The 26,307-nt window shown below is 40.6% G+C and overlaps 1 protein-coding gene across 5 annotated transcripts in view; it reads right to left on the reverse strand.

The window, feature by feature from the left end:
• The window catches only part of APP (amyloid beta precursor protein), a 353,581-nt gene that overhangs the window by 170,729 nt on the left and 156,545 nt on the right, over positions 1–26,307 (reverse strand). For all 5 annotated transcript variants that reach the window (XM_050958058.1, XM_050958047.1, XM_050958026.1 and 2 more), the window contains exon 4: positions 1,943–2,055. In XM_050958058.1, the coding sequence (XP_050814015.1) occupies positions 1,943–2,055 (113 nt within the window). The remainder of the gene's footprint in view (positions 1–1,942; positions 2,056–26,307) is intronic.

Raw genomic sequence — 26,307 nt, forward strand, 5'->3', positions numbered from 1 at the left:
AACATGGGCATGCAACCACCCTCTAGTTATTTTAGGCAACAAGCTTTTCCTTCTCCTCAACTCTTCTCCTTGCCAAAAGATTTCATCCCCTCACATACACCTTACCTAGAACTACTTTAAGAGTTTGCTTTTGCTGTGCACAATTAACCACTGGAGAGTGACAGTTTGCCCTGCCTATGTAATATGCTATTGAAGAGGAGATCAACACTTGATACATTGAGGTCTGATTCCTTGTTAAGTCTGGTATCTTCTAGACATATTGGAAAAGTGTTAATTATGCATCATGTAAGAGGTTGCACAAAACACTTAAAAGACAAAACCACAAAGAACACGTGAAAAAGAAGAAAACATTTAAACACTATACTGTAAATCCACTCAAGGCTATGTCATTGTGAGCTGAAGACATTAAGGGGTCAAACAGACTTCCAGGAAGGTCCATGCAAAATGGTAATTTGAAACTCTACACTCATCAGTTTACCTTTAAGAAGACGTATACCTACAAAGGACTAAGCTATTATCATTTGGATGCATGACACTTACAAAATTAAGTTTCAGAGGGTCTTTAATAAAATGTCAGTAAGTTGTAAAATCATATGTTCTGTGCTTTGTATCAGTTTTACACACTGTCCTCACAAGTTTCCTTGTTGTCTCTCTCCTGTTTGTTTCCCATCCCCCTTTTTTTCAGTCAGATGAGGATCTCATTTGTTGCATCATCTCGAAGATTAGATTGTAAATTCTTTGAGGCAGAGGTCATGTCTTAATTCTGTGAAGCACTTAGCACAAAATTATACAACTACTACTACAACAAGTGAGGGCTTGGCTACGCTCAAAACTCCAAAGCGCTGCTGCGGGAGTGCTCTCGTGGCAGCGCTTTGAAGTGCAAGTGTGGTCCCAGCATTGCAGGTACTCCTCCTCCCCATGGGGATTAGCTTGCAGCGCTGGGAGCCGCGCTCCCAGCACTGGGGCACTGTTTACACTGGCGCTTTACAGCGCTGTAACTTGCTGCGCTCAGGGGTGTGTTTTTTTCACACCCCTGAGCGAGAAAGTTGCAGCGCTGTAAAGCGTCAGTGTAGCCAAGGCCTGAGTGAGTGAAGCATTACAGGTGATTAAAAGGAAGTAGGGAGGGCAGCTTAATATTGCCATGTACAATGTGAGACAAAAGTTTATGGGAAGTAAGTTAGATATTCTTATTTTCCAAGCACGGAGTAGTGACATTACAGATGTAATATTAGTTCTTCAACAGAAGAACAATGTTAAGTCAACCTGATAACACAGCAGCTTTCTATAAGCGAATGTAACTATAGGTATGTGCTATAAGAGAAGCTAAAAGCTGGGGAGAAAAAGCTGGTGAAGGGAATGCAGTAATTTAAAAAGACAAAGAGTTTCTTTATATGCTAGCGGTACCATCCTCATGATTCCCCCTTTGAATTACTTGACACAACCATAAGTAGACAACACAAGGCCAGAGTCAGATGCCTTAAGCCTCACCACTAGGGGAGAAACAATGCAAAAACACTGGAACTTGCATAAAAAAAAAAATCAGGAGTGTTCAAATTTGAGAATATGGTATAAAACAACAACAATATGAAAATTTAAACGTCAACTCTACATGACACATCAAGTTACAAAATAATACTGCATATGAATCAAAATAAACTTAACAGAACTTTTCCTGGTTTTCTCCTAATTAAAAGCACCAAATTCACCACCCATCAATAAATATTTACAAATACAACTGTGTCCTCACCATTTTCATAGAATCATAGAATATCAGGGCTGGAAGGGACCTCAGGAGGTCATCTAGTCCAACTCTCTGCTCAAAGGCGGACCAATCCCCCAATTTTCTCTATAACAACACTGTTGTAATTAGATGCATCCCAGGAAAGTGATACAAATTGAAAGAAAGATGGCTAGAGATGTCAAGATAAATTATATACTATACCTCTTTAGCAACAGTGTGCCAGTGCAGGTGGGTTTCGCATATATCCATCCTTTCCTGGTGGAGGAACTTGCACTTATCTGGCACCAGAAGGGCATCACTCACAAACTCACCAACTGGAAGAAAATATACAGTCTTCATTTCACTCATGATTTCAGTCTCTGAATTTTTGTTTTTAAAACTTAACAGTGAATAAGTCAACCTCCAACGAATAGAGGTTATTAAGAAAGTTTCCCTGACGGACAGGTTACTCAATACTTCCCCACTATAAGGATTCTTTAACTTTCTACTGAAGAATGTGGTAACCAGTCCCTTCCAGAGAGTCAGGATACTTTCTGCACTAATCCAGTGTGGCAATTCCTATGTTCGTAATACAACAGCTCCAGGACCGAAGACTTCAATGGCCTTAACCATTAAGTTAGTGTTTGCTGTGAGCTGGCTAGCTGACAAACATTAAAACATGAATATGAAGAATACTGGAACATATTTACATTCTTTCCATCCAGAACAAATTTGACACCAAATCACCATTCCAAATCATTCTAAAGTATTTTAGTAAATGACAGGGCATTGTTATTGTGTAGCTTTTTTAAAAAATAGTATTTTAGTCCTGTTGTATCAACCAGGCAAGGTACTAACAAACTTCAACAGGACTTTATTTTTAAAGTGGAAACTTCTTTACCACCCTCTGGAACTCTCACTCTGCCTCCTCAACTCCTCCCCCATTCTTCCTGTTTCCTGTCCTCTCAGATTCCCAACAGCCAGTGCTCCCAGTTCTAATAATCACAAGCAATATCTAAACACCACAAGTCCCATTTCAGCTTAACTCAGTTTCACCACCAGGATAGTATACAGGTTAACTGAGAAGGTTAATGGTACTCTGAAACGACATCATAACAACACACTGAGATCATCCCATTGTCAGCTCTGTATATCAAGTTAATGCGTGATCACTGCCTCTCTCTTGAGCACTATACTTTAATTAGCCAGGAGGGATCCACCTGCTGTACAATTAAAGAGTGTTGAAAAACACACTTGGGAATAAATGTCTACAGTGCTTGTGTTTACGATTATGGGGGAAATATGATGAACAACATGATTTATTGCACTGCAATCGTAATTTTGTAGCAATTATGGCATTGCAGGGTTTTGTTTTGTTTTTAAGTTACAAACATGGAGATATTGGACAAATAACTATCAGGACGCTGTAAGAGAACTGATGTACTCTCTATTGTATGGATGTTGTCTGGACAGTAGGAAGAAGTAGTTACCTACCTTGGTATCTGGAGATTCTTTGAGACGTTTAACCCCTATCTGCATTCCACTGTGGGTACATCTGTGCTCCATGCACCTGGAGAATTTTGAAAGCAGTGTCTGTTGGTCTGCACATGCACCCTTGCCCTGTTGTGCCTCTGTCTAAGGCGATAAAGGGTGAGGCAGTGCACTTGCCTATCCAGTTCCTTCTCTACCGGGAATCCAAAAGATGAACTGAAGAAGAGAGGAAATAGGGTAGGAAGTGGAATATAGGTAGGGACCGAATATCTCTCAGAGCTTCCAGTAACAAAGGTGAGTAACTTCTTCTTTCAGTGCTGGCCCCTATGTGTACTCCACTCTAGATGACTGACAAGCAATACTCAAGTAGGAGGAGAGGTGCGAGGATGCAGATGACAGAGCCAAACGAAGGACCACCATTCCAAAGGATGCCTCAGCAGAGGAGACCTGAACTAAACCTTAATGCCTCGCAAATATGTGCACGGAACTCCACATAAGGTGCTTTGCTGATATCAAGTACAGGTACTTCTTGAAGGAACGCCATAGATGTTGCTTGAGCACTTGTGGAATGGGCCCTTACCGCATGAGATGAGGGAGAAAGATCAAACAGCTCATACTATTAAGTTAGTGTTTACTGATAGCACAGCAAAATAAAGCCTGAGATCCACTTAGAGATTCTTTGGGAGGATATAGCTTGACTCCAAACTCTTTCTGCTATGGCAACAAATAGTCTAAGAAACCTTTTTGATTGGTTTTGGGGTCAACAGCAATATGTCTGCTGGCACATTCTGGCTCTCTAGAAGATAGTCTGCTAATAGAATGATGTGATTACTGGTGCACCTGTTCCACAGACTGCTTCCACACACTGTGGGATGCATCTCGTTCCTCCCCGTTTGTTGATTTAAAAGATGGTCATGATATTGTCTGACGACATGAGGGCATTGCAATCCTGAATAAAAGGCAAAAGGCTTTGCAAACCCTTTGAACGTCTCGCAATTTCAAAAAAACTGGAGAGCATTCTGGACTCTTGAAATGTCCAGGTGCCCTGCACTGTATGGTTGCCCATGTCAGTTCCCCAATCCAACAGGAAAGTGACTGTAACAGTTGTCCTATCCGATGGGGTAGCAAGGAAGGAAACACCCATGCCTACGTGGTGAGGATTCTTCTACCACACCAGAGATAGTACTTTGGCAAAAAGCTATTATGGTGTTCATGGACTGCTGGTTTGGTGAACAAACTCTTTGAAGCCATGCTTGCAGGCAACTGAGGTGGAACTTGACACATGGTGTGATGTAAGTGCATGGAACCATCTCACCCAGGAAAGAGACAAATCTTGAGAAGTGCTCATGGGTTTCTTATGATTTACTCTATGAGATCATTCAGTGCCTGGAACCTATTCATAGGCAGGTAAGGCCTTGCTGTGATTGAATTTAAGGATGTCCTGATGAAGTCTAAATCTGCATCAGGGTGAAGAAGGAGTTTTCGGTGTTTATGCACCCCCTCAAGTAGGAGAGGAGTTGCATCATTGCCGAAGTCCAACTGCAGCTTCATGGCCTTTTCCACTGGATGTTTTCTGAGGCAAAGTTTCCACCCTTCTCAGAGAATGATTGCCATATACTGCACTTTGTTGCGATGTGAGGTTCTCAAAGGCAGTACAAGCAGCACTGATGGTTGTCACTGACTGAGAAGTAGCACAGGCATAAATTTTGAAGCCAGGACTGGTAGGCATAGTACTGTACTGAAACAGAGTCTGGGGCGTATACGGGGCTTCCCAGGTCAGGAAGGCTAACTACAAAACATTTAAAACTATTATATAAAACTATAAATCCTAACGTCTTCTAAAATCTATTTACAGATACTGTGTGTGTGTATATATATATATATATATATATATATATATATATATATATATATATATATATATATATATATATATATATATATATATATATATATATAGGAATAAAGATGAAGCTCAGGACATTAGAGGCTGCAACCCAGACTATGTGATGGTAAGAAGGAACTGGAGAGGTGGTCATCCATCCCACCCTTTATATCATCAGACAGGTGCAAAAAGAGGATGAGGGAGCATGTGTGGGACAACAGACACTGCTTTCAAAATTCTCCAGCTCTGGCGCATGGAGTGCATATGTACCCACAGTGGAATACAAATATGGACCAGCACTCAAAGAAGAACATATGATTCAAGTGGCATGAGTTTATCTGCTCCCTGAAGCATACTTGTTGCTAGCAACCTCCAAGAAAATTAAAGTACTCACATTTCAAATGAATGAACAAAAATGGTCCAGTGCTTACATGTTGAAATAATGGTTAAATGAGTTATAGTGAAGTAATTATATGTTTATTATTAGGCAAGGAAACGTGCTGGCTCCTGAGAATTACTTATTGATTTAAAAAGTCTGCTTTAAAAATTAACTAACAGGGAAAGTTTTTCAATATCACACTTCAGCAAAAGGAGTGTGCCTTCATTTGCTAATGATTGATGATATTTAAAAGCCAAAGTCAGCAAATTTCTGGGGAAGAATGGATTTTATCACTCCAGTGTGCCACACCATAATGCTTGTAATTTACTCACAACAACAGAAAACCCACAGGGATATATTATTATTCTGCATTCAAAATGAGTTTGTGAGCTCCATGCCCTGATGGAACCTATAAGACACAAACATTTGTAGCTGCTGTGCAGCACATTCTGCCTTTGCTCCTGGAAGGTATCAGATGGTGCCGAAGTGAGGTAGAGGCAACAGTCTCTCTGGCCAGTGACTTATAAGGGAGCAGGGAACTGAATCATAGACTCACAGAAATGTAGGACTGCAAGGGACCTCTGTGTCATCTAGTCCAGTCACCTGCACTAAGGTAGGACTATGATTATTTTGACCATCCCTAACAGGTGTTTGTCTGAACTATTCATTACTTCTGTCCTGTCCTCAGTGGACAATTTATCACCCTCTCTTCTTTATAACAACTTTTACATGCTTGAACACTATCGTCATGTCCCCTCCCCCCCCTAGTCTTAGTTCCAAACGAAACAAACCCATTTTTTCCAATCTTTCCTAATTTTTTAGACCTTAAAGCATTTCTCTTACTCTCCTCTGGACATTTTCCAATTTGTTCACATCCTTCCAGAATTGGACACAAAATTTCAGTGGAGGCCTTATCAGTGCTGAGTAGAGAGGAAGAATTACGTCTTGCGTCTTGCTTACAACACTCTCGCTAATACATCCCAGAATGGTGTCCACTTTTTTTGCAACAGTTTAACGTTGTTGACACATATTTCATTTGTGATCCACTGTAACCCCCAGATGCAGAACTTTTCTGCAGAACTTCTTCTTAGGCAGTCGTTTTCCATTTGTGTAATTGATAATCAATTTGTCTTTTTCTTAAGACTCATCATTGGTCAAATCAAGCAAGGCAACAATGGCACTTCTAGAACTGAGAGGCAAAGACATGGACTACAGAGGTGTTATTTTCACTAATCACATCCCTAATCCACAGAGGGATTGTTCGTTTAAAGCACTGAAGATGATGCAGGCTGGTACTCTTCAGAGCTATGTCCCACCTATTTATCAATGGCTGAATTAGCAGTATGCAGTATACTACCACCTACATGAAAGTATGGGTTACATCTTCTGAGGCTGAATACTATGCTGTTCACTGCACTTAGGATTCCTGAAAGTTGCACTACAAAGAAGAGCTGTTGGACCACTAATTCAGGGCAATGCTGGGTAGGAAGAAATGCCCTGGCCTCAGGAAAGGACAGAAGTTTACACAGTGCTTTACAAAAAGGGGTTAAAACATACTCCCTGCCCCTGCTATAGTAAAAGTCTGAAGAGATAAAGGACATTTTTATAAAGTTATATTTAAATAAAAATCCAAGAAGAATGAGATTTTTTTTAACATTGACATATGACCAAATTCACCCTTAGTATAACTCCCTTAAAGTCAAAAAGTTACACAAGGAACAATGTTGATCCATAGTGTTAGAGTACAGAAAATTATAGGCTTCAATTAACAAATTTATCTTAACTGGATATAAAATTGATTTACCTTAAATGCTGACTCTAATTGTACTGTCATTCTTAATCACTAGATTCCTCCAACATAATTTTGCAAATCAGAGACATTAAACAGCACCATTTTCCATGCATCCTAGGATGGCACAAGATGCATGAGCACAGCATGTCCTGTGCATGAGACACACAAGAAATCAAGTGAGTTACACCCTCGGGAAGAAAAGGAAATAGATTATAAACTCTTTGGAGCAGGGATTATGTCTGTCTCTATGACAGCAGAAGGTCTAGCACAACACAACCCCAATTTTAACCCAGGGCTCTGTGTTCTACTGTATATAAATAATGATCATTCATCTTTTTGAGAAGCCCCAACACCTGATACAAAATTCTGGAGACAAAGGCCTAAAATAAAAAATGTGGTAAGTTTTAATGCATAATGAAGGGGGAAACATCTGCCCCAGTGAAATAATGAACTATAGAAAGTGTATAATGTGTACTTAAGACAGAAAAGATACAGAAAACCTAATGAAGTGGTAGGCAGCAGCCAATAGCTCAGTTATTCTAAAATGGGTGCAACTGAGCCTTAAGCCTCGTGTACTCAAGGGATGCTGCCAAAAAGTGTCCAACGAGCCTTACTAGTCATAAAATATCCTGTTACATTACTGTATAAAACTGGGCTATTCTCAAACCTTGGCCCTTTTTTTCTCTCCAAGTAATGCTTCAAATCATAGCTGTAAATGGGAATTTCTGCTCACTTTGATACTTTTCTGCTTGACTGCATTTTATAATGAAAACGTCTGTTCTCTCTTTTCAGATAGAATGCAAGTGTCATTCAGATTTTACACACCATGCAAATAGAGAATGCATTTGTTTAGATGCAAAACTATTTAAATATGCTTCATTACAAGGTCTGGCACTTTTACAGATGCATCAGTTAAAAATCATTTTAAAGCACTGCAGCATCTAATGGTGGTTCATTCAGGCTTTAAATATATTTGCTTTTCAAGGTTTTTTTTTCTTCTTCTTCTTTAAAGAAAAACTGCATTTTATATCTGCCCCTGCAGTGAAATGCCCTCCTTTCTCCCTCTCACTCATTAACAATGCCCATTACTCCAACCTCATGTTCCAGGTCATCAGAGCAAGGTTATCTGAAAACCTTCCATTTCGTTTGGCCCTTCCAGGGCATAACTGTTGTAATAATCACGTTTTCTTGTAGTAGTCCAAAAACGCTACACCACAAGTGCGGACTCTCAAACACGATACATGGCAAAACAACCCAAATCTGGTTGCAAAGTCAACCACTCCAGAATTAGGAAATGTCAGAACTAAGGTTTTTCTTTCTGAAGTCCCCCACCTCATTTACGACACATCTTCCAACTTCAGCAACAAATGAGAAAGGGGTCCTACAGGCAATAGGCACCCTCTCATTCGTCCTGTTTGATGAATGAGTCAGGAGATTGCAGAAAAAGAAAAGAGCATCTAGCTATGAAGGTAGTTGAATATGACCCTGGAAAATTGGTTACTAACCCTGTTACTGCGTTCCTATGTGCTGATATCACATTAAACCAAACCTTTCTCCCCCCGCCCCTCACTGATCTTGTCCCCAAGTTCCTGCCTCCATCTCTTCTCCCCACACTTCTCACCGCTCTGCATTCCAGTCAAGGTTGTTTCCTCCTTCTCCATGCTGCCTGAGAGGCAGCACTAAGATTACAAGAAAATCTCCCTTCTCTCAATTACAGTGCCACAGCATACCCAGCCACTGGGAAGCACAACTATAAGGAGAGTCCTGCATGGGACATGCTCTACTGTGCAGTTGAAACAAATGGCAATGAGTTTGATCCATCACAAAAAGAAAGATAACCAATTCGCAGCTAGATTGCCAAAGAGAGTTTGTGTAGTATTCAGACGCAGAATAAAACTGTAAGTTTAATAGAATTATACACAGCCTGGTGAAGCAGACAATATTAGAATCAACAAGGCAATGAATTAATTGAATGAAGGAGGGTCAAGAATGAAGATTTTAGAACAAGCATTTGAAGGTACATATTACAGTGTAAACCTCTGGAACGTCAAACCCAGCATTCCAGCTGCCTAACTAGCTACCATTAACCAACTGACAAGGACCCCTAATAAACAAGATACTGCATCACCATAATACCAGCATGTTCATTCATCTTCCCATCCCATGCAATAGTGTGTGCTCCAGCGAGGCAGTGTGTAGTACATTTTGCTGCCACCTACCAAGTGTTGGTTCTTTCCAAATCTCTTTAAGATATTATTATTCTGCTGCCCCACTGGAATTAGTGACCTCATGCACGTCTCTCCATCTATGCGCAACACACCCCATCTGTTAAATTGTAGAACCTCTCAGTCGATGTAAGCTACTGAACAAAATAGTTATCTAAGAGTAACAGCCAAAGACTGTATTTGCTTAGAATTGTGTATGGCGCTATGAGCTGAGTAGTCATTTTTATATAGAAATTTCCACATAAAAGATACTGTATTACTAAAAGAAAATGATACTTCCTAAGTATATGTCACTTGAGCTTGTGAAAGCACAAAATCCAGGCTTCCGTAGAATACCTGCATTGAAATACTCAGTTTTACAAAGCTCCACAAGGCTAATTCAGACAGACAATGGCACTGCATGGCCACTTGTTGGTCACCTTTTAAGGGTGATTTTTCTAAAGCCCCTGTAAAAGATCTGCTCCTGTTTCAGATGAAATCAGTAACAAAACTCTAATTGATTTCAGTAAGAGCAGAATATGAAGATTGTGACAAACTGGTAATTAAGAGTTAATAAGTAAGTGGCAAGTATAATTAAGTTCATTTGCTTAAGTGACATCCTAAATCTGACTGATGTATAAAGGTTTACCTGTGTATATAAATCATTTAAAAGACATGAAACGTGCTGTGACACTGCACCCCATATTCTTCATAATAGTGGTATTATTTATATATATGATATGATTATGGCATGATTATAATGCATTTTGTACAAGATGATTCATGTCAGGTGTCATTGGAAAAGTTATGATTTGCTGAATATGATCATCCTATTTGTATGCATGTATCATTTTTGTACATGAAGTTATGAATAATGACTATGTATTTGTATTTCACATGCAGTCAGACCTGGGTGACACCCACTAGGCAAGATGCTACCAGTCTAGCTAGCTGGTTGTGAAGGGCCTATTCAGGGTAATGGGCCATTAGGGAAAACGATAGGCCTTAAAACAGTGGTTCCCAAACTTTTAACAACTTGTGAACTCCTCTCACTAAAATGTCAAGTCTCGCGAACCCCCTTCTAAAAATGAATATTTCTAGGGATTTTCTCCTTTACCCAAGTATAAATTACAAAAGCAGTCATCTAGGAAATATAAAATTTGTTTTTATGAAATGCTTATTACACACTATTATTTATCATTACAGTATTTTTATTACATTATGAAAACGGCACCACTCTTCCAAGATCTCACTTTCATAGCCTGCATCACTTTGAATAAGCCTGTTGCAAGACAAGTCTCCTATGTTTCATCAAGGAGTATCAGATGTGAAACAGCATGAAGGTATTTAAGAAGCCAACTCAAAGAGTTCCTCATACACAAGCATTCAGGTCTTGAGCAGTCTATGCAAATAACGCACGTTACAACAAAGCTTAAATTTGTTCTTCATAATAATTTTAAAAACAACACTAGCTGCCTACTTAATTTTAAAAACAGCAAAAAGTATCCACCTCCCTTTCCATTTCTTATAAGGAGTCTTGAAGTTTAAATCTCCTCCCTATGATAGATATGCTTGCTTTGATCTGCTTAGCTCTTGGAAATCCAGGGGCTCCAGGCTGCTGGCCTCGTGCTGCCCAGGGTTCCTCAGGACAGCTCTGCCTCCCATTAAGGAATTTTTCTCCCTCCGAGAACCTCCTGTACCATTTTGTGAACCACCAGGGGTTCACGAACCCCAGTTTGGGAACCACTGCCTTAGGAGAAGCTTATCCCCCCCCAAGGAGCCTCCCTGTGGACATTTCGGCTAGCCTGTAAGTAATGGCTGCTATGACTCTGCACTCCATTTTGGGTACCTGTATTTTCCCCCACAAATTGGGCTGGGAACTGAGTTTGGAACAAAGGGTTCCCACCATATGCTAAAGCTATATAAGGCAGGGAGTGACATCATCTGTTGTTCTTCACTGCCCCACAACTCAACACTTGAGAGAAGCCCTGAAAAAAAGGACTTGGGAACTGGAGTGGAGACCCCAGACTGCAAAGCAAATGTAGCTTGGCCCTTAAGAATCTGCAAGCCTGCTTGTACCATCAGCCAGGGTGAGAATTTGCTAATTCATATCCTATCTTTTTAGTATTTTAGGCTTAGTTTGCGATTTTGTTTATTTATTAGGTAATCTGCTTTGATCTGTTTGCTATTATTTATAATCACTTAAAATCTATCTTTTTGTGGTTAATAAATCTGTAAGTGTTAATCTAACCCAGTGTGACTTTGAAATTGTTTGGGAAAAATCTCAGCTTGGTTTAACACAAGCATATGGTACATATTCCTGTCCACATTGAGGGAGGGCGAACATATTAAATATCAGATCTCTGTGCAGTGCAAGACAGTATAATTTTGGGTTTATACTCCAAAGGGCGGGGTGCATGCCTGAGGAGCTGGGAAACTGGCTGGTGTCTGCGGTTGACACTCAAGTAGCCCAGTTTGTGTGAGCATTAGGTGATGATAGAGCCTGGTGAGGCTGGCTGTGTCCCCAACTCAGCTGTGTGTCGGAGCGGGGCGCCGCAGTTCCTACAGCTCCAAGACTGCACCCCAGGTGTGACAATGCATCACACATGCTTTTTAGATTTGTCCTAAACTTCCCAAATTTAAAAACAGGAAAATAAAGCATTTCCTTTAAAATACTACCTTTTGCATACTAACTACAAGTAGGTGAACCTACTGCAAAAGCTAACTTGCAGGGGGATTTGAAATCAGTACTGAGAACCCCAGCACTGGCTTGTGGTTATGGGACATATGAAACTGAGGTGGAGATTCTATGACAGGTATTTTGGTAGGCAGGGAATTTGTGTTCTTCTGTAGTATAAAAAGTCACTGTAAGTGGTAGCTTGAAGACTCCATTTCATTATAAAGAGAAAACATATGCAAGAACTGTTAAAAAAACCCAACATACTGAACCATTAAAGTGAAAGAAAAAAAATATTTCCTGCAAAGCATGCAAGATCAGACAACAGAAGAAGTATGCGCTGTTCATATATTTGACTTGATCCATTTTTCTACCTTCTGCATAGAAACTGCACCTCACCCCAAAAAAACTGTCGTCATTTTGCAGAGGTCATATTAATTTGCCCAGATAAACTGTTAATAAATTGGTATGACTCAAATTTTCCTTTGACCTAAATACAATGATCTAATCACAATTAGGGTAGATTTAAATATTTTGCACAGCAAGAACTAATTTAATGTTAGACCCTACAGGAACAACTATATCATGCAAGATATTAATATAAGAAGGAAAGAGTCCCCAGAAATCTTCCTCCTAAACCATTACCACATAATTTTTGCTGTCATGTGTCTGCATATATATATCTGTCAATCCACCCACCCAGGAACTATTTTTGAACTGTCAACTCATGAGTTCCACGCTAAGTAGAGGCCTAGACCTAGAAGCCCAGACCTGTAGACATAATTCAGTGAAAAATAAATAAAAAAATAAGATCAAATGCACACTGAAAAAATACTTGAGCAAAGTAAATCATAAAACTTGAGCAGATTAAGCAGAAAATTTGTTTCTGTTTTTGCATATTTTAATCAAAATTGAAAGAGTTTACATTAACCCTGGCTTTAAATCTTCTAGGTCCACCTATTTTCCTTGAGCACATTTTACTTTATACCAGTGATACTCAGCCTGAGGCTCGCAAACCACAAGTGGCTCTTTAATATGTCTCCTGCTACTCTTTGCAGCACAGGATATTAAAACACTGGGTGATTTAGTTATTAACCAATCAGGATGCTTTTACCATGTTATTAACCAATTGTAGTTGATCAGCCATTTTGCTGTGAGACTATATATATTGTTTCATTTACTATTTTTAGAGAGAGAGAGAGAATGAATGAAACTATTATATACATAAATAGTAAATGAAACAATGAATTCTGACTACTGTGTTTCTTTTGGGTAATATGCTGATCGCTAATTTGGCTTCTGAACCATTGAGTTCAGAATATCGCTGATTTCAACCATAATTTTGTCCCTTAATTAGTCATTAGAAAAAGTCTTCTAAATCATAGGGCTTTTGTTTTCCTCCCAACTAAGAAGTTTATTTATTATAAATAAGCTTGGAGGTTTGTAAACAAGTCCGAGAACTTTAAGTCAGTTCCATTTAAATTTATAGCAAAATAAAACTGAAACGTAAATGTGATATCAATCTCACATTCATTAATATATGTGGAAAGATTAATTTTATCTTTGATCTGAACAGAAAAAAATCTTCAAGTTATGAAGATACTGATTTTTACAATATAGGTTAGTTAGAATTGTTGTGTACAGCATAAATGTGCAATCTTAAAAAGAACTAGCACCCAACAACCAATTTGCCATCAACAACATAACTAATTTTTTAAAATGAATATTGTAAAATAAAATGTTTCTTCTTCTGTCTGTAACTAATGTAAGTAATAAAGTTCCATTGTCATTAACCCAAAGGGATAAACAGGTGATAACACTAATTTGATGTACACTTCAGTCTAAGAGTTATAGTTACAGTTGAGGTGTTTAAACTTTTTTTAAAAAAGTTTTGTATTTTTTATTATTATTATTATTATTGCAGCCTGCTCTGTTGCTGGTTGAAAAAATGTGAGATGTGGGGAAAAGATTAAAATATCTGTCAACATTCTTTGCACAGCTTATTTTAATTTTTGATGAAAAATTTCATTGAAAAAGATCATTCAGAAAATTTTGGCTTACAGCGAAAATGAAAAAGCACAAGTTAAAGTTCTCCTTTCTTTGTCACAAGACCAACATTTACAAGAGAAAATAAAGCCAATACTTTTTTGAATATCTATGTCATATGAAAGCTTGTATTTACAGGTCTGTCTCATCTTAGGCTGGGGTTACATTCTGCAGTCAGCACGTAAAGTGAAAATCGCATATAGTCAAAATTACATTGAGTGTAGTGGCAGGCGGAATCACCCACACTACAGAAACAGTATTTAAAATTGCTATTTTTCTCTTTTTTCTTTTTTTTACCAACCGCATAAAGCTGAAATCGTGCATGTTAAATGTGCCTAAGATGCGACAGACCTGTACAGTGATTCAAAGACCTGAACTTCTACATTACACAAAGCTGCTACAGGGTGACCATCTTTTCAAAAGGCAAAAGCAGGACACACGCAGGACCTCATGGTGGAGGGGAGGGACTATGGCCCACCTCAGCCCGGCACTGGGTAGAGAGGCTGGTGTCACCCCTAAGCCTCAGGCAAGTGTGGAGCAGCACTACAGGGAATCTAGGACATATATAATTTTCAATTTATATTATTCATTCTGTAAATTTACTGGAAGTAAGACTTTTTTTTTAAAAAAGCAATGTTGAATACAAAATGTCTCCTGATACAGTAGGTTACACTCCACAGGCCCTAAATAACAACGTGATCTGCTGAGCTCTTGTGAAAAATCTAGGTCATAATGACTTAGTTAGAACTGGGTGAGCTTTAAAAACAAAAGGTTGTATTTTACACTACTTCCTCATGGGAAAGCTTTTACTAACAGCTATTTAAAAACCCAAACCAACAAATAGAATTGGTTTGGTGCCTAAATGGGCGGGGGAAGGAGGAAGGGAGAAGAGACTAAGGGGAGAAGTGTTGTAGCATGTTTGACCTTCAAATGTCAATATATTCCTTCTGCAAAGAACTTGTTTATACAATCGTAAAGTGCTGTATCTTTCCCAAGGGGACAAATGCTGAGCATAGTGAACAGTTCAGCGGTGAGATGGCAGGTGCCATCGTAATACAGTTTTATGGAAATCAGCCTAGAATAGTTGCATTATAATGTGTGCCATTTCACATAATGGAAATACTGCCTAGTTTGGCATATTGGACATAGCTCCACACCCTCCTGTTGTTCTGGTGCTTTCAACATCAGGACTTGCTGATCAACAAAAGTTGAATGTGTCTTTCTTATAGCTGATGCTTTCCATTACCTCTGCAGAGAACAGCCAGGCAGTACTGCTATGTCTTTCTTGGCTAGTTGTGGGCAGTTTATCCAGACAACAAAATAAATTCTCTCACTTTGTGCTGTCACATCACTAAGTGCTGTTTTTATAAAACCTTTTTCGTGAAGGGCAACATGGGCTTCACAAGAAATCCCTTTCCATAGAGAAAATTTATGGGGCTCTCCTACACGCACAGAGTTAACTTGGCAAATGTGATTGCAGGAGCACAGTTGACTTCTGGAAACAAACACTGTAAAAAAAACTATACTGTTCACTGAAAAAATAAAGCCCTAAATCTTCTTGGGAGCAGCACAATTTACATGTTTATGAACACATGTCCAAATTTTGCTCACATGAGGAAGGAAATCTCCTGTTGTCTTATATGTGCCATGGGTGGAATTCAGGACATTATGTTTCTGTGCAAGATCAAGGTCAAACAACATCATGGTAATGTGTACTCTGAAGGTGGCGATCTCTCTGCACTATCACCACCATTTTACAGACGGGGATATATTTGTCTACCTACATTAAAGAGGCAACGGGAAGATTAGTTAGTTTGTGCATGTACAGTTCTTTGAAAATGAAAAACCAATATATACAGAGTGGGCTGTATTAGACATTAGGTTTTTTGTTTTATTTCAAAAATGGTAAATTAAACACCATTTTACTGTAAGTATTGGTTGGAGATTAAATGTATTCTAAGTGAAAAGTCAGCCTGGTATGTGGGTGGAAGTATTGTTGCATGGAAGAATCCCAGGGTCTGGAAAGCACGAGGTTTTAAATTTACAGCAATGAGGCTTGGACACGTTGGAGAAGTAAACATAATGGGCTCCCTGGGCAAGGAAGTGAGCAATCAATTATTTGATGTGTAACACTGATACCCCTGGGTGGGTCCTGGGCAATGGGGATCAAACCTGCAACTTCTGCATCTTAATACATGAACCTCGATGTAAGAACCTGCAGGATTAGAATCTGGGACTACAGGAGTTCTGGGCTGCTGCTGTCTCTGCATTGCCACTTGACACACAGCCTGAGGTCCCCCAGGAGGACTCTGTAAAGCTAGGCTGGGCAAAAAGTACCACCCAGCAAGGCCTGAGTGGTGCTCCCTCACAATCCACTGATTGGCTGATGCCAGGAAGCCATCTGAGGAACAGTCTGAGCAACATCATAGACTACCTGCTTCTTCTCCAGACCCTGCTTGCGATAGACCTCAGACTCTGGTTTCTGACCCTGGTTTGTCCTCGATTTCGCTATTCAATTGATGTCTATAACCTGGTGCCCGACTTCCTGGTATCCTGACCTGACTTGACTCCAACCCTGCTACCTGCCTATAACTTGGTGCCCAACACTGACTTCCTGGCACTCTGACCCAGCTCTCTCCTGACCGCGCTGTTTATCTTCAGATCACAACTTAGCAGCTGACTAGGATAAGCCAGCCACCCAAAGCCTGGCCCTGACACTCACACAAAAAGTTCATTTTCCGTTTCCCCCTCACATACAAACTCCAAATGACACTTTCGCTCAGTGGCGATTAAACAATGAACATGTTAAATGGTCCCAAAGTCAAACAAACAAAAAATCTTATTTCACGGCTAGATTTAATTGAGGAAAGCACATTTCCATTCACATGCCATAGCTTTAAAAAACATAGAGCGTAATAAGTCTCCCTACAAGTCTACAAAAATACAATCTTAATAGCATTCAGTTGTGAACGAGAGGCTCAGACTCTAATTCCATCTACTGCTCCTAAAGAGTAACTTTTCTTCAGCTTTCAAAACTCCAGTTCTTAAGCACACCCCATTGAACATTTCAATATGTTGTTCCTGAGTTGTTTACTGATGATGACTATGAATCAGCACTTCATCATTTTCTGCACAGCTATGAAATACTAGTATGAATCTATCCATGATTTTGGGTGTAATGAAGGGATTTCCATAGCTTCATCTGCTTGTTAATTTTCTCTGCAAGAAGTATTACCATTCTGGCTTGGATTTTTTTTTTTTTTTTAATGAATTGTAATTTCATGCACAGGAGGAATGGTGGTTGTGCTTTTTGTCTTGACTGTAAGATAATGATATCAAAATAAGCACAAGAGATGTGATATAATTTTCTGCAGCACCAATGTCAAAGACTACACAGGGCAGAAACTACGGGGAAAAAAAGTTTATTTGCTCCTGGAGGATGTAGCTATTCCCTCATAGGGGGCTGTCGTAATAATGAGTTTGCCCATCCCAAGGAATACAGCACCAAAAGCACTAACTTTAGGGACATGAAGAGGACTCCAAACTATTTTTCAGTAGAAAAGGGAAATAAAAGCCTGAATAAAAAAACCTCTCATGATTCCACCTGAAGTGGAAATGGGTGAACATTTTTGGCACACTGCAAGAAAACGCCCTCCGATATTGTAATTATGTATTATGGAAACTACATCTGACCAGACAGATGGAAAAAACAGTATGTAAATCATGTGATTAGAGACCACCATAATACATATGCATGAGGGGGCCAAATAAAGTTTGCACAGACATTCTTAATTCTGGCATTTCTTAACTTTGAGCACTGGACTTTGCAACCTTAATGTTCTCTTAATATAGGTTTGGGGGAGGGAGGGTTGTATGCACGTAGTATTTACATCATCGAGGACTGTAGAAAAGCAAGCACACACAAAAACCTTCAGACATCATTAAAGCTTCTGTGAAAGTCACTCTGAGGCACTGGAAGAATTCATCCCAACTAAATATTAGTCCTACTAACAGATTTAAGTTATCGTCACACAGCTTTTATATATTTGAATAAGCTGTGTGACTATAAACTATAACACAAACTTATAATTATGCAATTCAAATTGACATAATCCAATTTAGTTCAAGAAATCATTAACTGGATTCCCATATATCCACAAAACCCTCCAATCAATTATTCTTCAAGCATATAAATTATATCCTTTCCCTTTCAAATTTCAATGCTATAACTTTGGACTACATCCAGTTTTCAATATTTACTTGGAGGGAATTCTTTTAATATCTCACAGCACATTTTCACAACTACTGGGATCAAGATAGGAGTGTTTTGTGGGTTGCGACTTGTTTTGCAATATTTGGTGATGTAAATCTTACTACAGATATCAGCTGCCTCATTATCAAAATTGGCATGTGTATCATACATGTTTATACATACCAACTATAAATCATCTATACAAGTCTCTTTTTCCTCCTTTGGATTTCCATTATATAAAAATTTAATAAAATTATATTTATTCTTAATCATACATGAATGTATATTTATCTGTCAATTACCATTTATTGTTCTATGACAGAGACTACACAACACTTCAGCAAAGTATTTAAATACATGCTTAGCTTTAAGCACGTGACTAAAGCACGTGCTTAAGTATTTTGCTGAAGAGGGATGCCCCTAAGCACATACTTGCTGAACTGAGGCCATAAAAGCTCACTGCAATGGTTCAGTAGAGAGAACACAGATGTTAGAAACTCTGATTGAAGGGTGCTGGAAAAATATTCAGTCCAATGAGTCAATCAGTGCAGCTCTGGATTGAGAATCAGGAAAAGATCCCTCAGAACTGAACATTTTTAACATCTGGCATATGAAGATAATGTCAAAAGACACTGCTGCAACAAGAGACTCCAACATTTAATATGCCTGGCGGAGTTCTGTGCCACTGCGCAATGCAGAATTTGTACAGAATTCCATGCCCTCCGCCAAATTGGGGCTGCAGAACTGCTGGCTGCCAGTAGGAGCCGCTGGTTCATAGTGAGGGGAGCACCCAACCCAGCAAGGATGGAGGCTCTGCATGCTCTGGCTGCCCGGCTTGATCCTCATTCTCCCAGGGACAGGAGTGTGCCCCGGAGTTCCAGCTCTGGCAAAGGGTGAGGAAGGGCAGGGTTGCACCACACCATGTCCCCCAGTAAAGCAGCTGGAGGGAGCAAAGCATCTGGGGCTGCAGGTGTTTGGGGCAGAAGTTGCCCCGTGGCTGGGCTCGGGGGGTAGGGGAGGAGGAGGAGAAGTGATGCCCCACAGCTGGGCTCTGTGAGGAGTGGAGTGCAGGTGTCTGGGCTCTGGGGGACCCATGCAGCCTCATCCAGCATCCCCCAACTGGAACTGGGTTGTAGAGGCTTCTTTAACTCTCGACTCCTAGAATACTCTTTTTTGTTTTTGCATGTATTATTGACATACTTGTTGATGGGTATTTTGAAATAAATTACCAAAATAATTGAAATGGGAGTGATTATACTGCATTATTTTAACAAATAAAATATGCAGAATTTTGCAGAAGTTTAAAATATTGTACACAGTATTTTTAATTTGCTGGCACAGAACTCCCCTAGGAGTAATTTAAGGAGATCTTATTTTCAATGTAATGTTTGCACATTTTACAAAAAAGCTATCTGGTTCATTCAGGTAGAACTATTTTTAAAATGTCTGCCAATAGCTTAGCAAAAATGTTAATATCAGCATTAGGCAGGAATAGGCCCCTTTATGAAGAAAATAATACAGGTGAAAAGGTTTCCTTTCACAAAACTACTGTAACGAATGGTAGCATCTTTCACAGAATCTGGGGTATTTCTATTTTTAGCATCCTCGCTAAAATGTTCAAATTGCCATCCTTTCTTCTCCTCTCCTCTCCGCTCCTGTCAACCAGTCCTGTAGGAAAACCTAAACATTGTATAGATGGGTTGGTTGAAGCTTAGTGTGTTCTTTATTTAAGGAAAACAAAGCAGCATGAGGTTTCTCCGCATCAATCACACTGCCGAGTGGAGACTGAAGCAAGCTGGAAGAACTGTATAGCTTAGTTAATCTCGTCTGACTGATCAAGTAGATGACTCTAGTGTAAGTACATCTAACTGTTTGGAAGGGAGGCTTATGTATGAGCGTGAGTGCATGGGGGTGGAGTGTTTTTTGGGTGGAACTTGAGCTGACAAAGAAAAATAAAATGGAAGCTTAAGCACTGATATAAAATTGTGTATACTTTACATATTCTGTGTGTTTAAAAAACTTCAAATTGCAAATGGGTTACCAAATAAACCACAAGAGTTCAGTATATTGTGTACATCTATCTTTAAAGGCATTATCAAGCACATGCCTTAGCATTTTATGAGCATGTACACAAAAGCTTTAGTTAAATATCATGTACTTTTTTTTGTCACAACTAAGTGATAATTATTTTTAAAAAATAGAAATAAGAATGGCAAATTAATAAATATTTAACAAAAATTGCTTTGATTGTAAACAAAAATAAAATCTCTCAGGCTCTTTTCTGCAAAGCTGAACAGTAAAAGGATACTTACTATGTAGTCTAATTTGTTTATATATGAATACGCTATTTGATATCCTAAACTAAAATGTGTACTTTTCTGCTGTCTGTTAGAAATAGGTGATCTTGCAGTACATATTGGTATTTCAAAGAAGTTATCTGAATACAGCAATCAAAGATAGAACCCACTTACAAATAACGTAAGGTGAGACTCTACACTCTCTCATGCAATTGTAATTGGAAAAATGACGTACCAAAAAGCAGAAACTGAGTTTTCATATAATTTGGTCGTTAGCTCTTCCCATTCTCCCCCAGGCTGTGGTACATAATGAGTGTCCATTCTATACTTCATTACTGGTAAATACAATTTCTTCTATACATATACAAAAGACATGAGCATTTTTATCCAGGGATCTGATATGCAGTCAGTTTATTGGGACAAAATATGCCTGCCCCTGTAGAGAAGGAGAAGAGGGTGCAAGAAAGTGTTCTACCCCTTTCCACTTAATGCATGAACACAAAAGGCAGCTATAATTTGCATATTCTGATTACAGGTGCTTGAGATTGCAAGACCTCAAATTACCTCCAGTACTCACTGCTTTCAGGGTGAAAACCCTGGTCCCAGTTGAAGTCAACAGGAGTTTTGCCCTTTACTTCAAGAGGGCCAAAATTTCATCCTGGGTATTATTTTTAAAAAGAGATATTATAACTCAACGAGAAGTTATGGACTTCGTGCAAGAATCACTGAATGAAAATTTCTGGCCTGTGTTATGCAGATCAGGCTAGGTTAGGGTGACCAGATGTCCCAATTTTATAGGGACAGTCCCGATATTTGGGGCTTTTTCTTACATAGATGCCTACTACACCCACCCCCATCCCGATTTTTCACACTTGCTCTCTGGTCACCCTAGGCTAGGTGATTATAATGTTGCCTTCTGACCTTAAAATCCACGAAGGGGTTTCCTGTTTGGGGGTGGCATGTGTACCGGTAAGCGATGCCAGGAGAGTTCTGGAAAAGCACTGGCTACACTCATTATTATCATCAGTCTAGCAACTCGAGCTGGTCACTATCCTCCACCAAGCACAAAGGAGGCATTCTGCCTCCTGACACTGCTATTTAAACAGCCCTCTTCTGTTTCTTATACAGGATAATTTAGCTCTTTAGTCTCCTAAAGATCCATGATGGGTATTATTTCTGTAGTATACAAATAACAGCAGCCAGAGCCTTATTAAAAAACGGATCTAAAAATCTCAGAATGTTTTTTTTGGCTATGTAAATGTAGATCCATATTTCTGCTGCATGGTGTAAACAGAGAAGCTCAGAACTTTATTAATAAAGAGGCTCTGAAACACATCATTATCCAACAATGAGAAGACAACAGAAGACAATATTTTGCTAAGAGAAGCAAAACTTCCCTTACTGGATCCTGACAATCTTTCCTTTAATGAAAAGCTTCCCTTTCTCCACAATCTGAAATGCCTAAAATAATCCCGAGTGCCCAAGGCAGCATAAACTAGACACATGATAAAATTAGATTCTTGAAAGTGAAATGCATTCGTCGCATGAGACCACTCAACTTTATGTGATGTAATTTTATAAACACTGTGGGAAACCCAGCACAAATATGTTACTTCACATCTGAAAGTAAGCAAAAGTGATAACATTTTTCTTCATCAGGTTAAATTTTCTTATTTCCCCCATGGCAAAAATTTAAGTAGTCACAGCTTGAATGTGTAGCTTTCTCAGATAACGGACTCTGATTTCATTTTAATTATTTATTGTTTATTTCTTTAGTCACATGAACTCAAGGAAATATGAGCTATGTAATCTAATAAATTTGATCAATATTATTAGAACATTTGCTACAAGCAATCTGCATAACTGCCATATAGCATAGTTTCACATGAGCGAGGCTAAGAATGCAGCTAAGTGCTAAAGTGATTTGCTTCATCCTCATATCCCAGAAAGACTCAACTGAAAGACAGGCATGCAAATGAACAGTGAAGATGTTCTGTCATGAAAGCAAACATATTTCTGCCACTCAAGCAACGTTTCTCACCCCTACGGAGACATAAATCCCAAATGGAAATAGACTACGCACTGACTCAGTGTAGTCCAAGTGTCTCTCTTGCTGAAAATATTATTTAAAAAGTCTATACAATAGTTCTTGAAGAATCACTTCAACTATGTTATAATGGTATATGTTTTAGCATATCCTTAAATGGGACTATTTAAAGCTTCTATTTAAAGTATTGTTTTCTCTGGATATACTTAGGCTCCTATCCTGCAACAAAGTTCTTACAGGCAGACTCCAGTACCTATCTGGATTCCCAGCGGCTTCAGTGGGGCTCTCTCTCTCTCCAGGGGTCTATCTATGTGCAGCTGATTGCAGGACCAGGGTCTTAGATAACAGTATATAGAATGGTTCCAACGCTGATGCTGCATTTTTATCAGCTGACACACATGCAGCCAAGCAGAGCAGTGGATGCACAAGATACATACGTACATACAGAAAGTTAATTTAACTTTTAAAAATTACACTAACAGCTTTTAGAGAAAATTCATTTCCTTAGAAAGTAATTTTAAAAAAAAAATCTTAAGAGTTCATTTTTAACCTGGACTCAGCTAAGACAACATGGTTGTAAGTCAGGATAAAGTGATCCAAAACAGAAAGTCATATAGCGACTGTTTACATTATGCAGTATTATCTGTACTGAGTTGCTAAAGTATAAATTTGCAGCCTGACATAGAGTACACAGAACAGGTATAACTTCATGTAGCGCAGGATTTTAACAAGAGCTGAAACCAAATCCTCAGATTGCAAGATCCCTGAACTTCCAGGCACTTCGGATCACGGTAAGAACTTGGCCATGGGCTGCCAAATGTTAAAATCGTAGTGGCCAAGTAGGACCTAATGGTTGGCCACTCTTAACTGGAGGCTGGCCACAGAATAATTTTTTCTGCCAAAGAGATCAAGCTTCTTCATCTCTTTATTCTTAGGGATTGATACTGGTGGGCCCTGCCTATCATGCTCATTGGCTGCCGATACCACCAGTGAACTAGGAACAGGGTGTGTATACAGATATTCAAATTCCTTAGCAGGGAGACACTGTAACACTTCCTCTCCCGCCCGCTTGGAAATGGGGGGCAGGGAAGAAGGAGTTTGCTACAAGGCTTTGGTCAGATTTGCCGCTCCCACGTGGATGGATACTGCCACCTGGAGGGGACTGCTGTGCTTAAAATCTCAAACAGGGAGTCGGAGGGTTCTGCCAGATGCTCAGCCTCTAACCCCAGGTTCGAAGCCACCCTGTTAAGAAGCTCCTGGTGAACTTTTAAATCATCCTGAGGGACCATGTGGGAAGGTCCCACTATTGCCTCATCAGGCAAACAGGATGAGGAGGCAGGTAACTGCCGGTCTGCCAACTCCATGGCCTCTGCCAGAGGAACCCCAGCTGGGGCTGGCTGACCCTGGGGATCTTGGTCTGACTCTGCTTCCCAGTCTGGGGGCGGGCAGGAGACTGTCACCGACCATTTCTCAGACTCCCCTGAGACCGACCGGTGTCCCTGCCATGGTTAGGGAAACCCCAAGGGGTTGCATAGCTGCCTGGGAGCCAGCTATCGGCACTGGGGCCATGCAGACACTGGTGGCCCTGATGGGAATGCCGATGCCCCCGGTGGATGGCCCTGGCCTGATGACAGATCTTCCTCCTCACTCACTGAGTCTAAGACGGGAGAGACTCATCTGAGGGACCACGATAGTACCGATGCTGCCTGTCTATCCCAATACAGTCTGCCTTCTCCTGGGTCTCCACCAGTGACCTGTACTGGGATGAAGTCTTCCAGTGCCATGCCTCTGGTGACTGGCATCATCGTTCAGAGGATCAGTGATGGTATCCCGGCGATCAACGCCTCACGCTTTGAGAGCGGTGCCACTCCATAGATTGAGAGCAAGAGGATTAACGTCCCAGCTCAGGGGATCGACACCTTGCCCACAGGGATCAGTACTGGTACAGTTACAGGACTCTGAGGACCGGCGTCTGGACTCTCTGGAGCGATGTTGCAAGCTTGGAAATTGACCCTACCGCTCCAGGGACTCGTGCTGGGACTCCAGGGACTGGCAACGCACCTCTGCTGGTCTGCACCAGACAGCCAGTGAAGGACACCAGGATCCCAAGGAACGTTGTCTAGAGTCCACAGAATAATGCCGGGAACTCTGACAGGTGGCACTGCTCTGGTGAGTGCTGGCGGGGTACTCCCTGTGTCAGAGTAAGGTGACGCACCAAGGGGGATCACTGGAAAGGTCCCAAAGAGGGTTTACCACTTGAACAGGGCACGTCACAGGCTGGCATGGGCAGCGCCGGAAGGGATCATATGTCTTTAACGGCCTGAAAGGCCTTTGGTGTGGATGGCACTGCCAGGTGCTGAATGCCTCTGCCGCTTTCCGGGACAGAAGCTGCCTCGCACAGGTCTTTATTCCCCTCCAGCTCTCTCCTTCCCTTTACGGGACATAGGAGAACGCCCTCTCCCAGCCTCTCTTTGCTTTTTAGCCTCCGACCAACACTGGAAGTGTGATCCGCACCAAAGCTGTGGTAAGGGCCAACTCCATAAAGAGCACTCTTAGCCAAATGTCCCATTCCTTTTTGGTTTGGGGCTTGAAACTCTTACAAATGTGACACCTTGTCACTCAGGTAGGTCCCTCCCAAACACTTTAGACAACTTTGATGGGGATTACTGACTGGCATAAGTTTTTTGCAGTGGTCACATGGCTGAAAGCCCTAGGCTAAGTCCTGCAGGGGACTAACTATTTCTAACTTATACACTAAGGGAACTAATACACTACATAAACTTTCTAAGAACTATATACAAGAGAATTCACAACTAGGCACAGTTGAGTAAAAATAGTTACCCACCTTTTAGTAATTATCGTTCTTCGAGATGTGTTGTTCATGTCCATTCAAAGTAGGTGTGTGCACGCCAGCCAGAAGATTTTCCCCTAGCAGCTTCCGTAGGTTCGGCCCTGGCGCCCCCTGGAGTGGCGCCACTACGGCGCCCTATAAAGGGGCCCGCCGATCCTCCACCCCCTCAGTTCCTTCTTGCCGGCACTCCGACAGAGGGGCAGGAGGGTAGGTATTGGAATGGACATGAACAACACATCTCGAAAAACAACAGTTACTAAAAGGTGGGTAACCGTTTTTTCTTCTTCGAGTGGTTGTTGATGTCCATTCAAAGTAAGTGACTCACAAGCCTAACCTTATATGGTGGGGTCGGAGATCACTGCTGAATGGAGTACTGCACGACCGAAGGCTGCATCATCCCTAGCCTGGTGCGCGATGGCGTAATGTGACGAGAACGTATGGATGGAGGACCACGTGGCCGCTCTACAAATCTCCTGAGTCGGGATCTGAGCCAGGAACACCGTAGAGGAGGCCTGCGCCCTAGTGGAGTGGGCCGTGACCGGAGGGACAGGGGTCTTAGCTATGCGGTACCATTCCCGGATCGAGGTCGCGATCCACAAAGAGATTCACTGAGAGGAGACCGGGAGTCCCTTCATTCTATCTGCCACTAAAATGAAGAGCTGAGTT

Source organism: Gopherus flavomarginatus, chromosome 1, assembly GCF_025201925.1.
Source record: "Gopherus flavomarginatus isolate rGopFla2 chromosome 1, rGopFla2.mat.asm, whole genome shotgun sequence".
NCBI lineage: Eukaryota > Metazoa > Chordata > Testudines > Testudinidae > Gopherus > Gopherus flavomarginatus.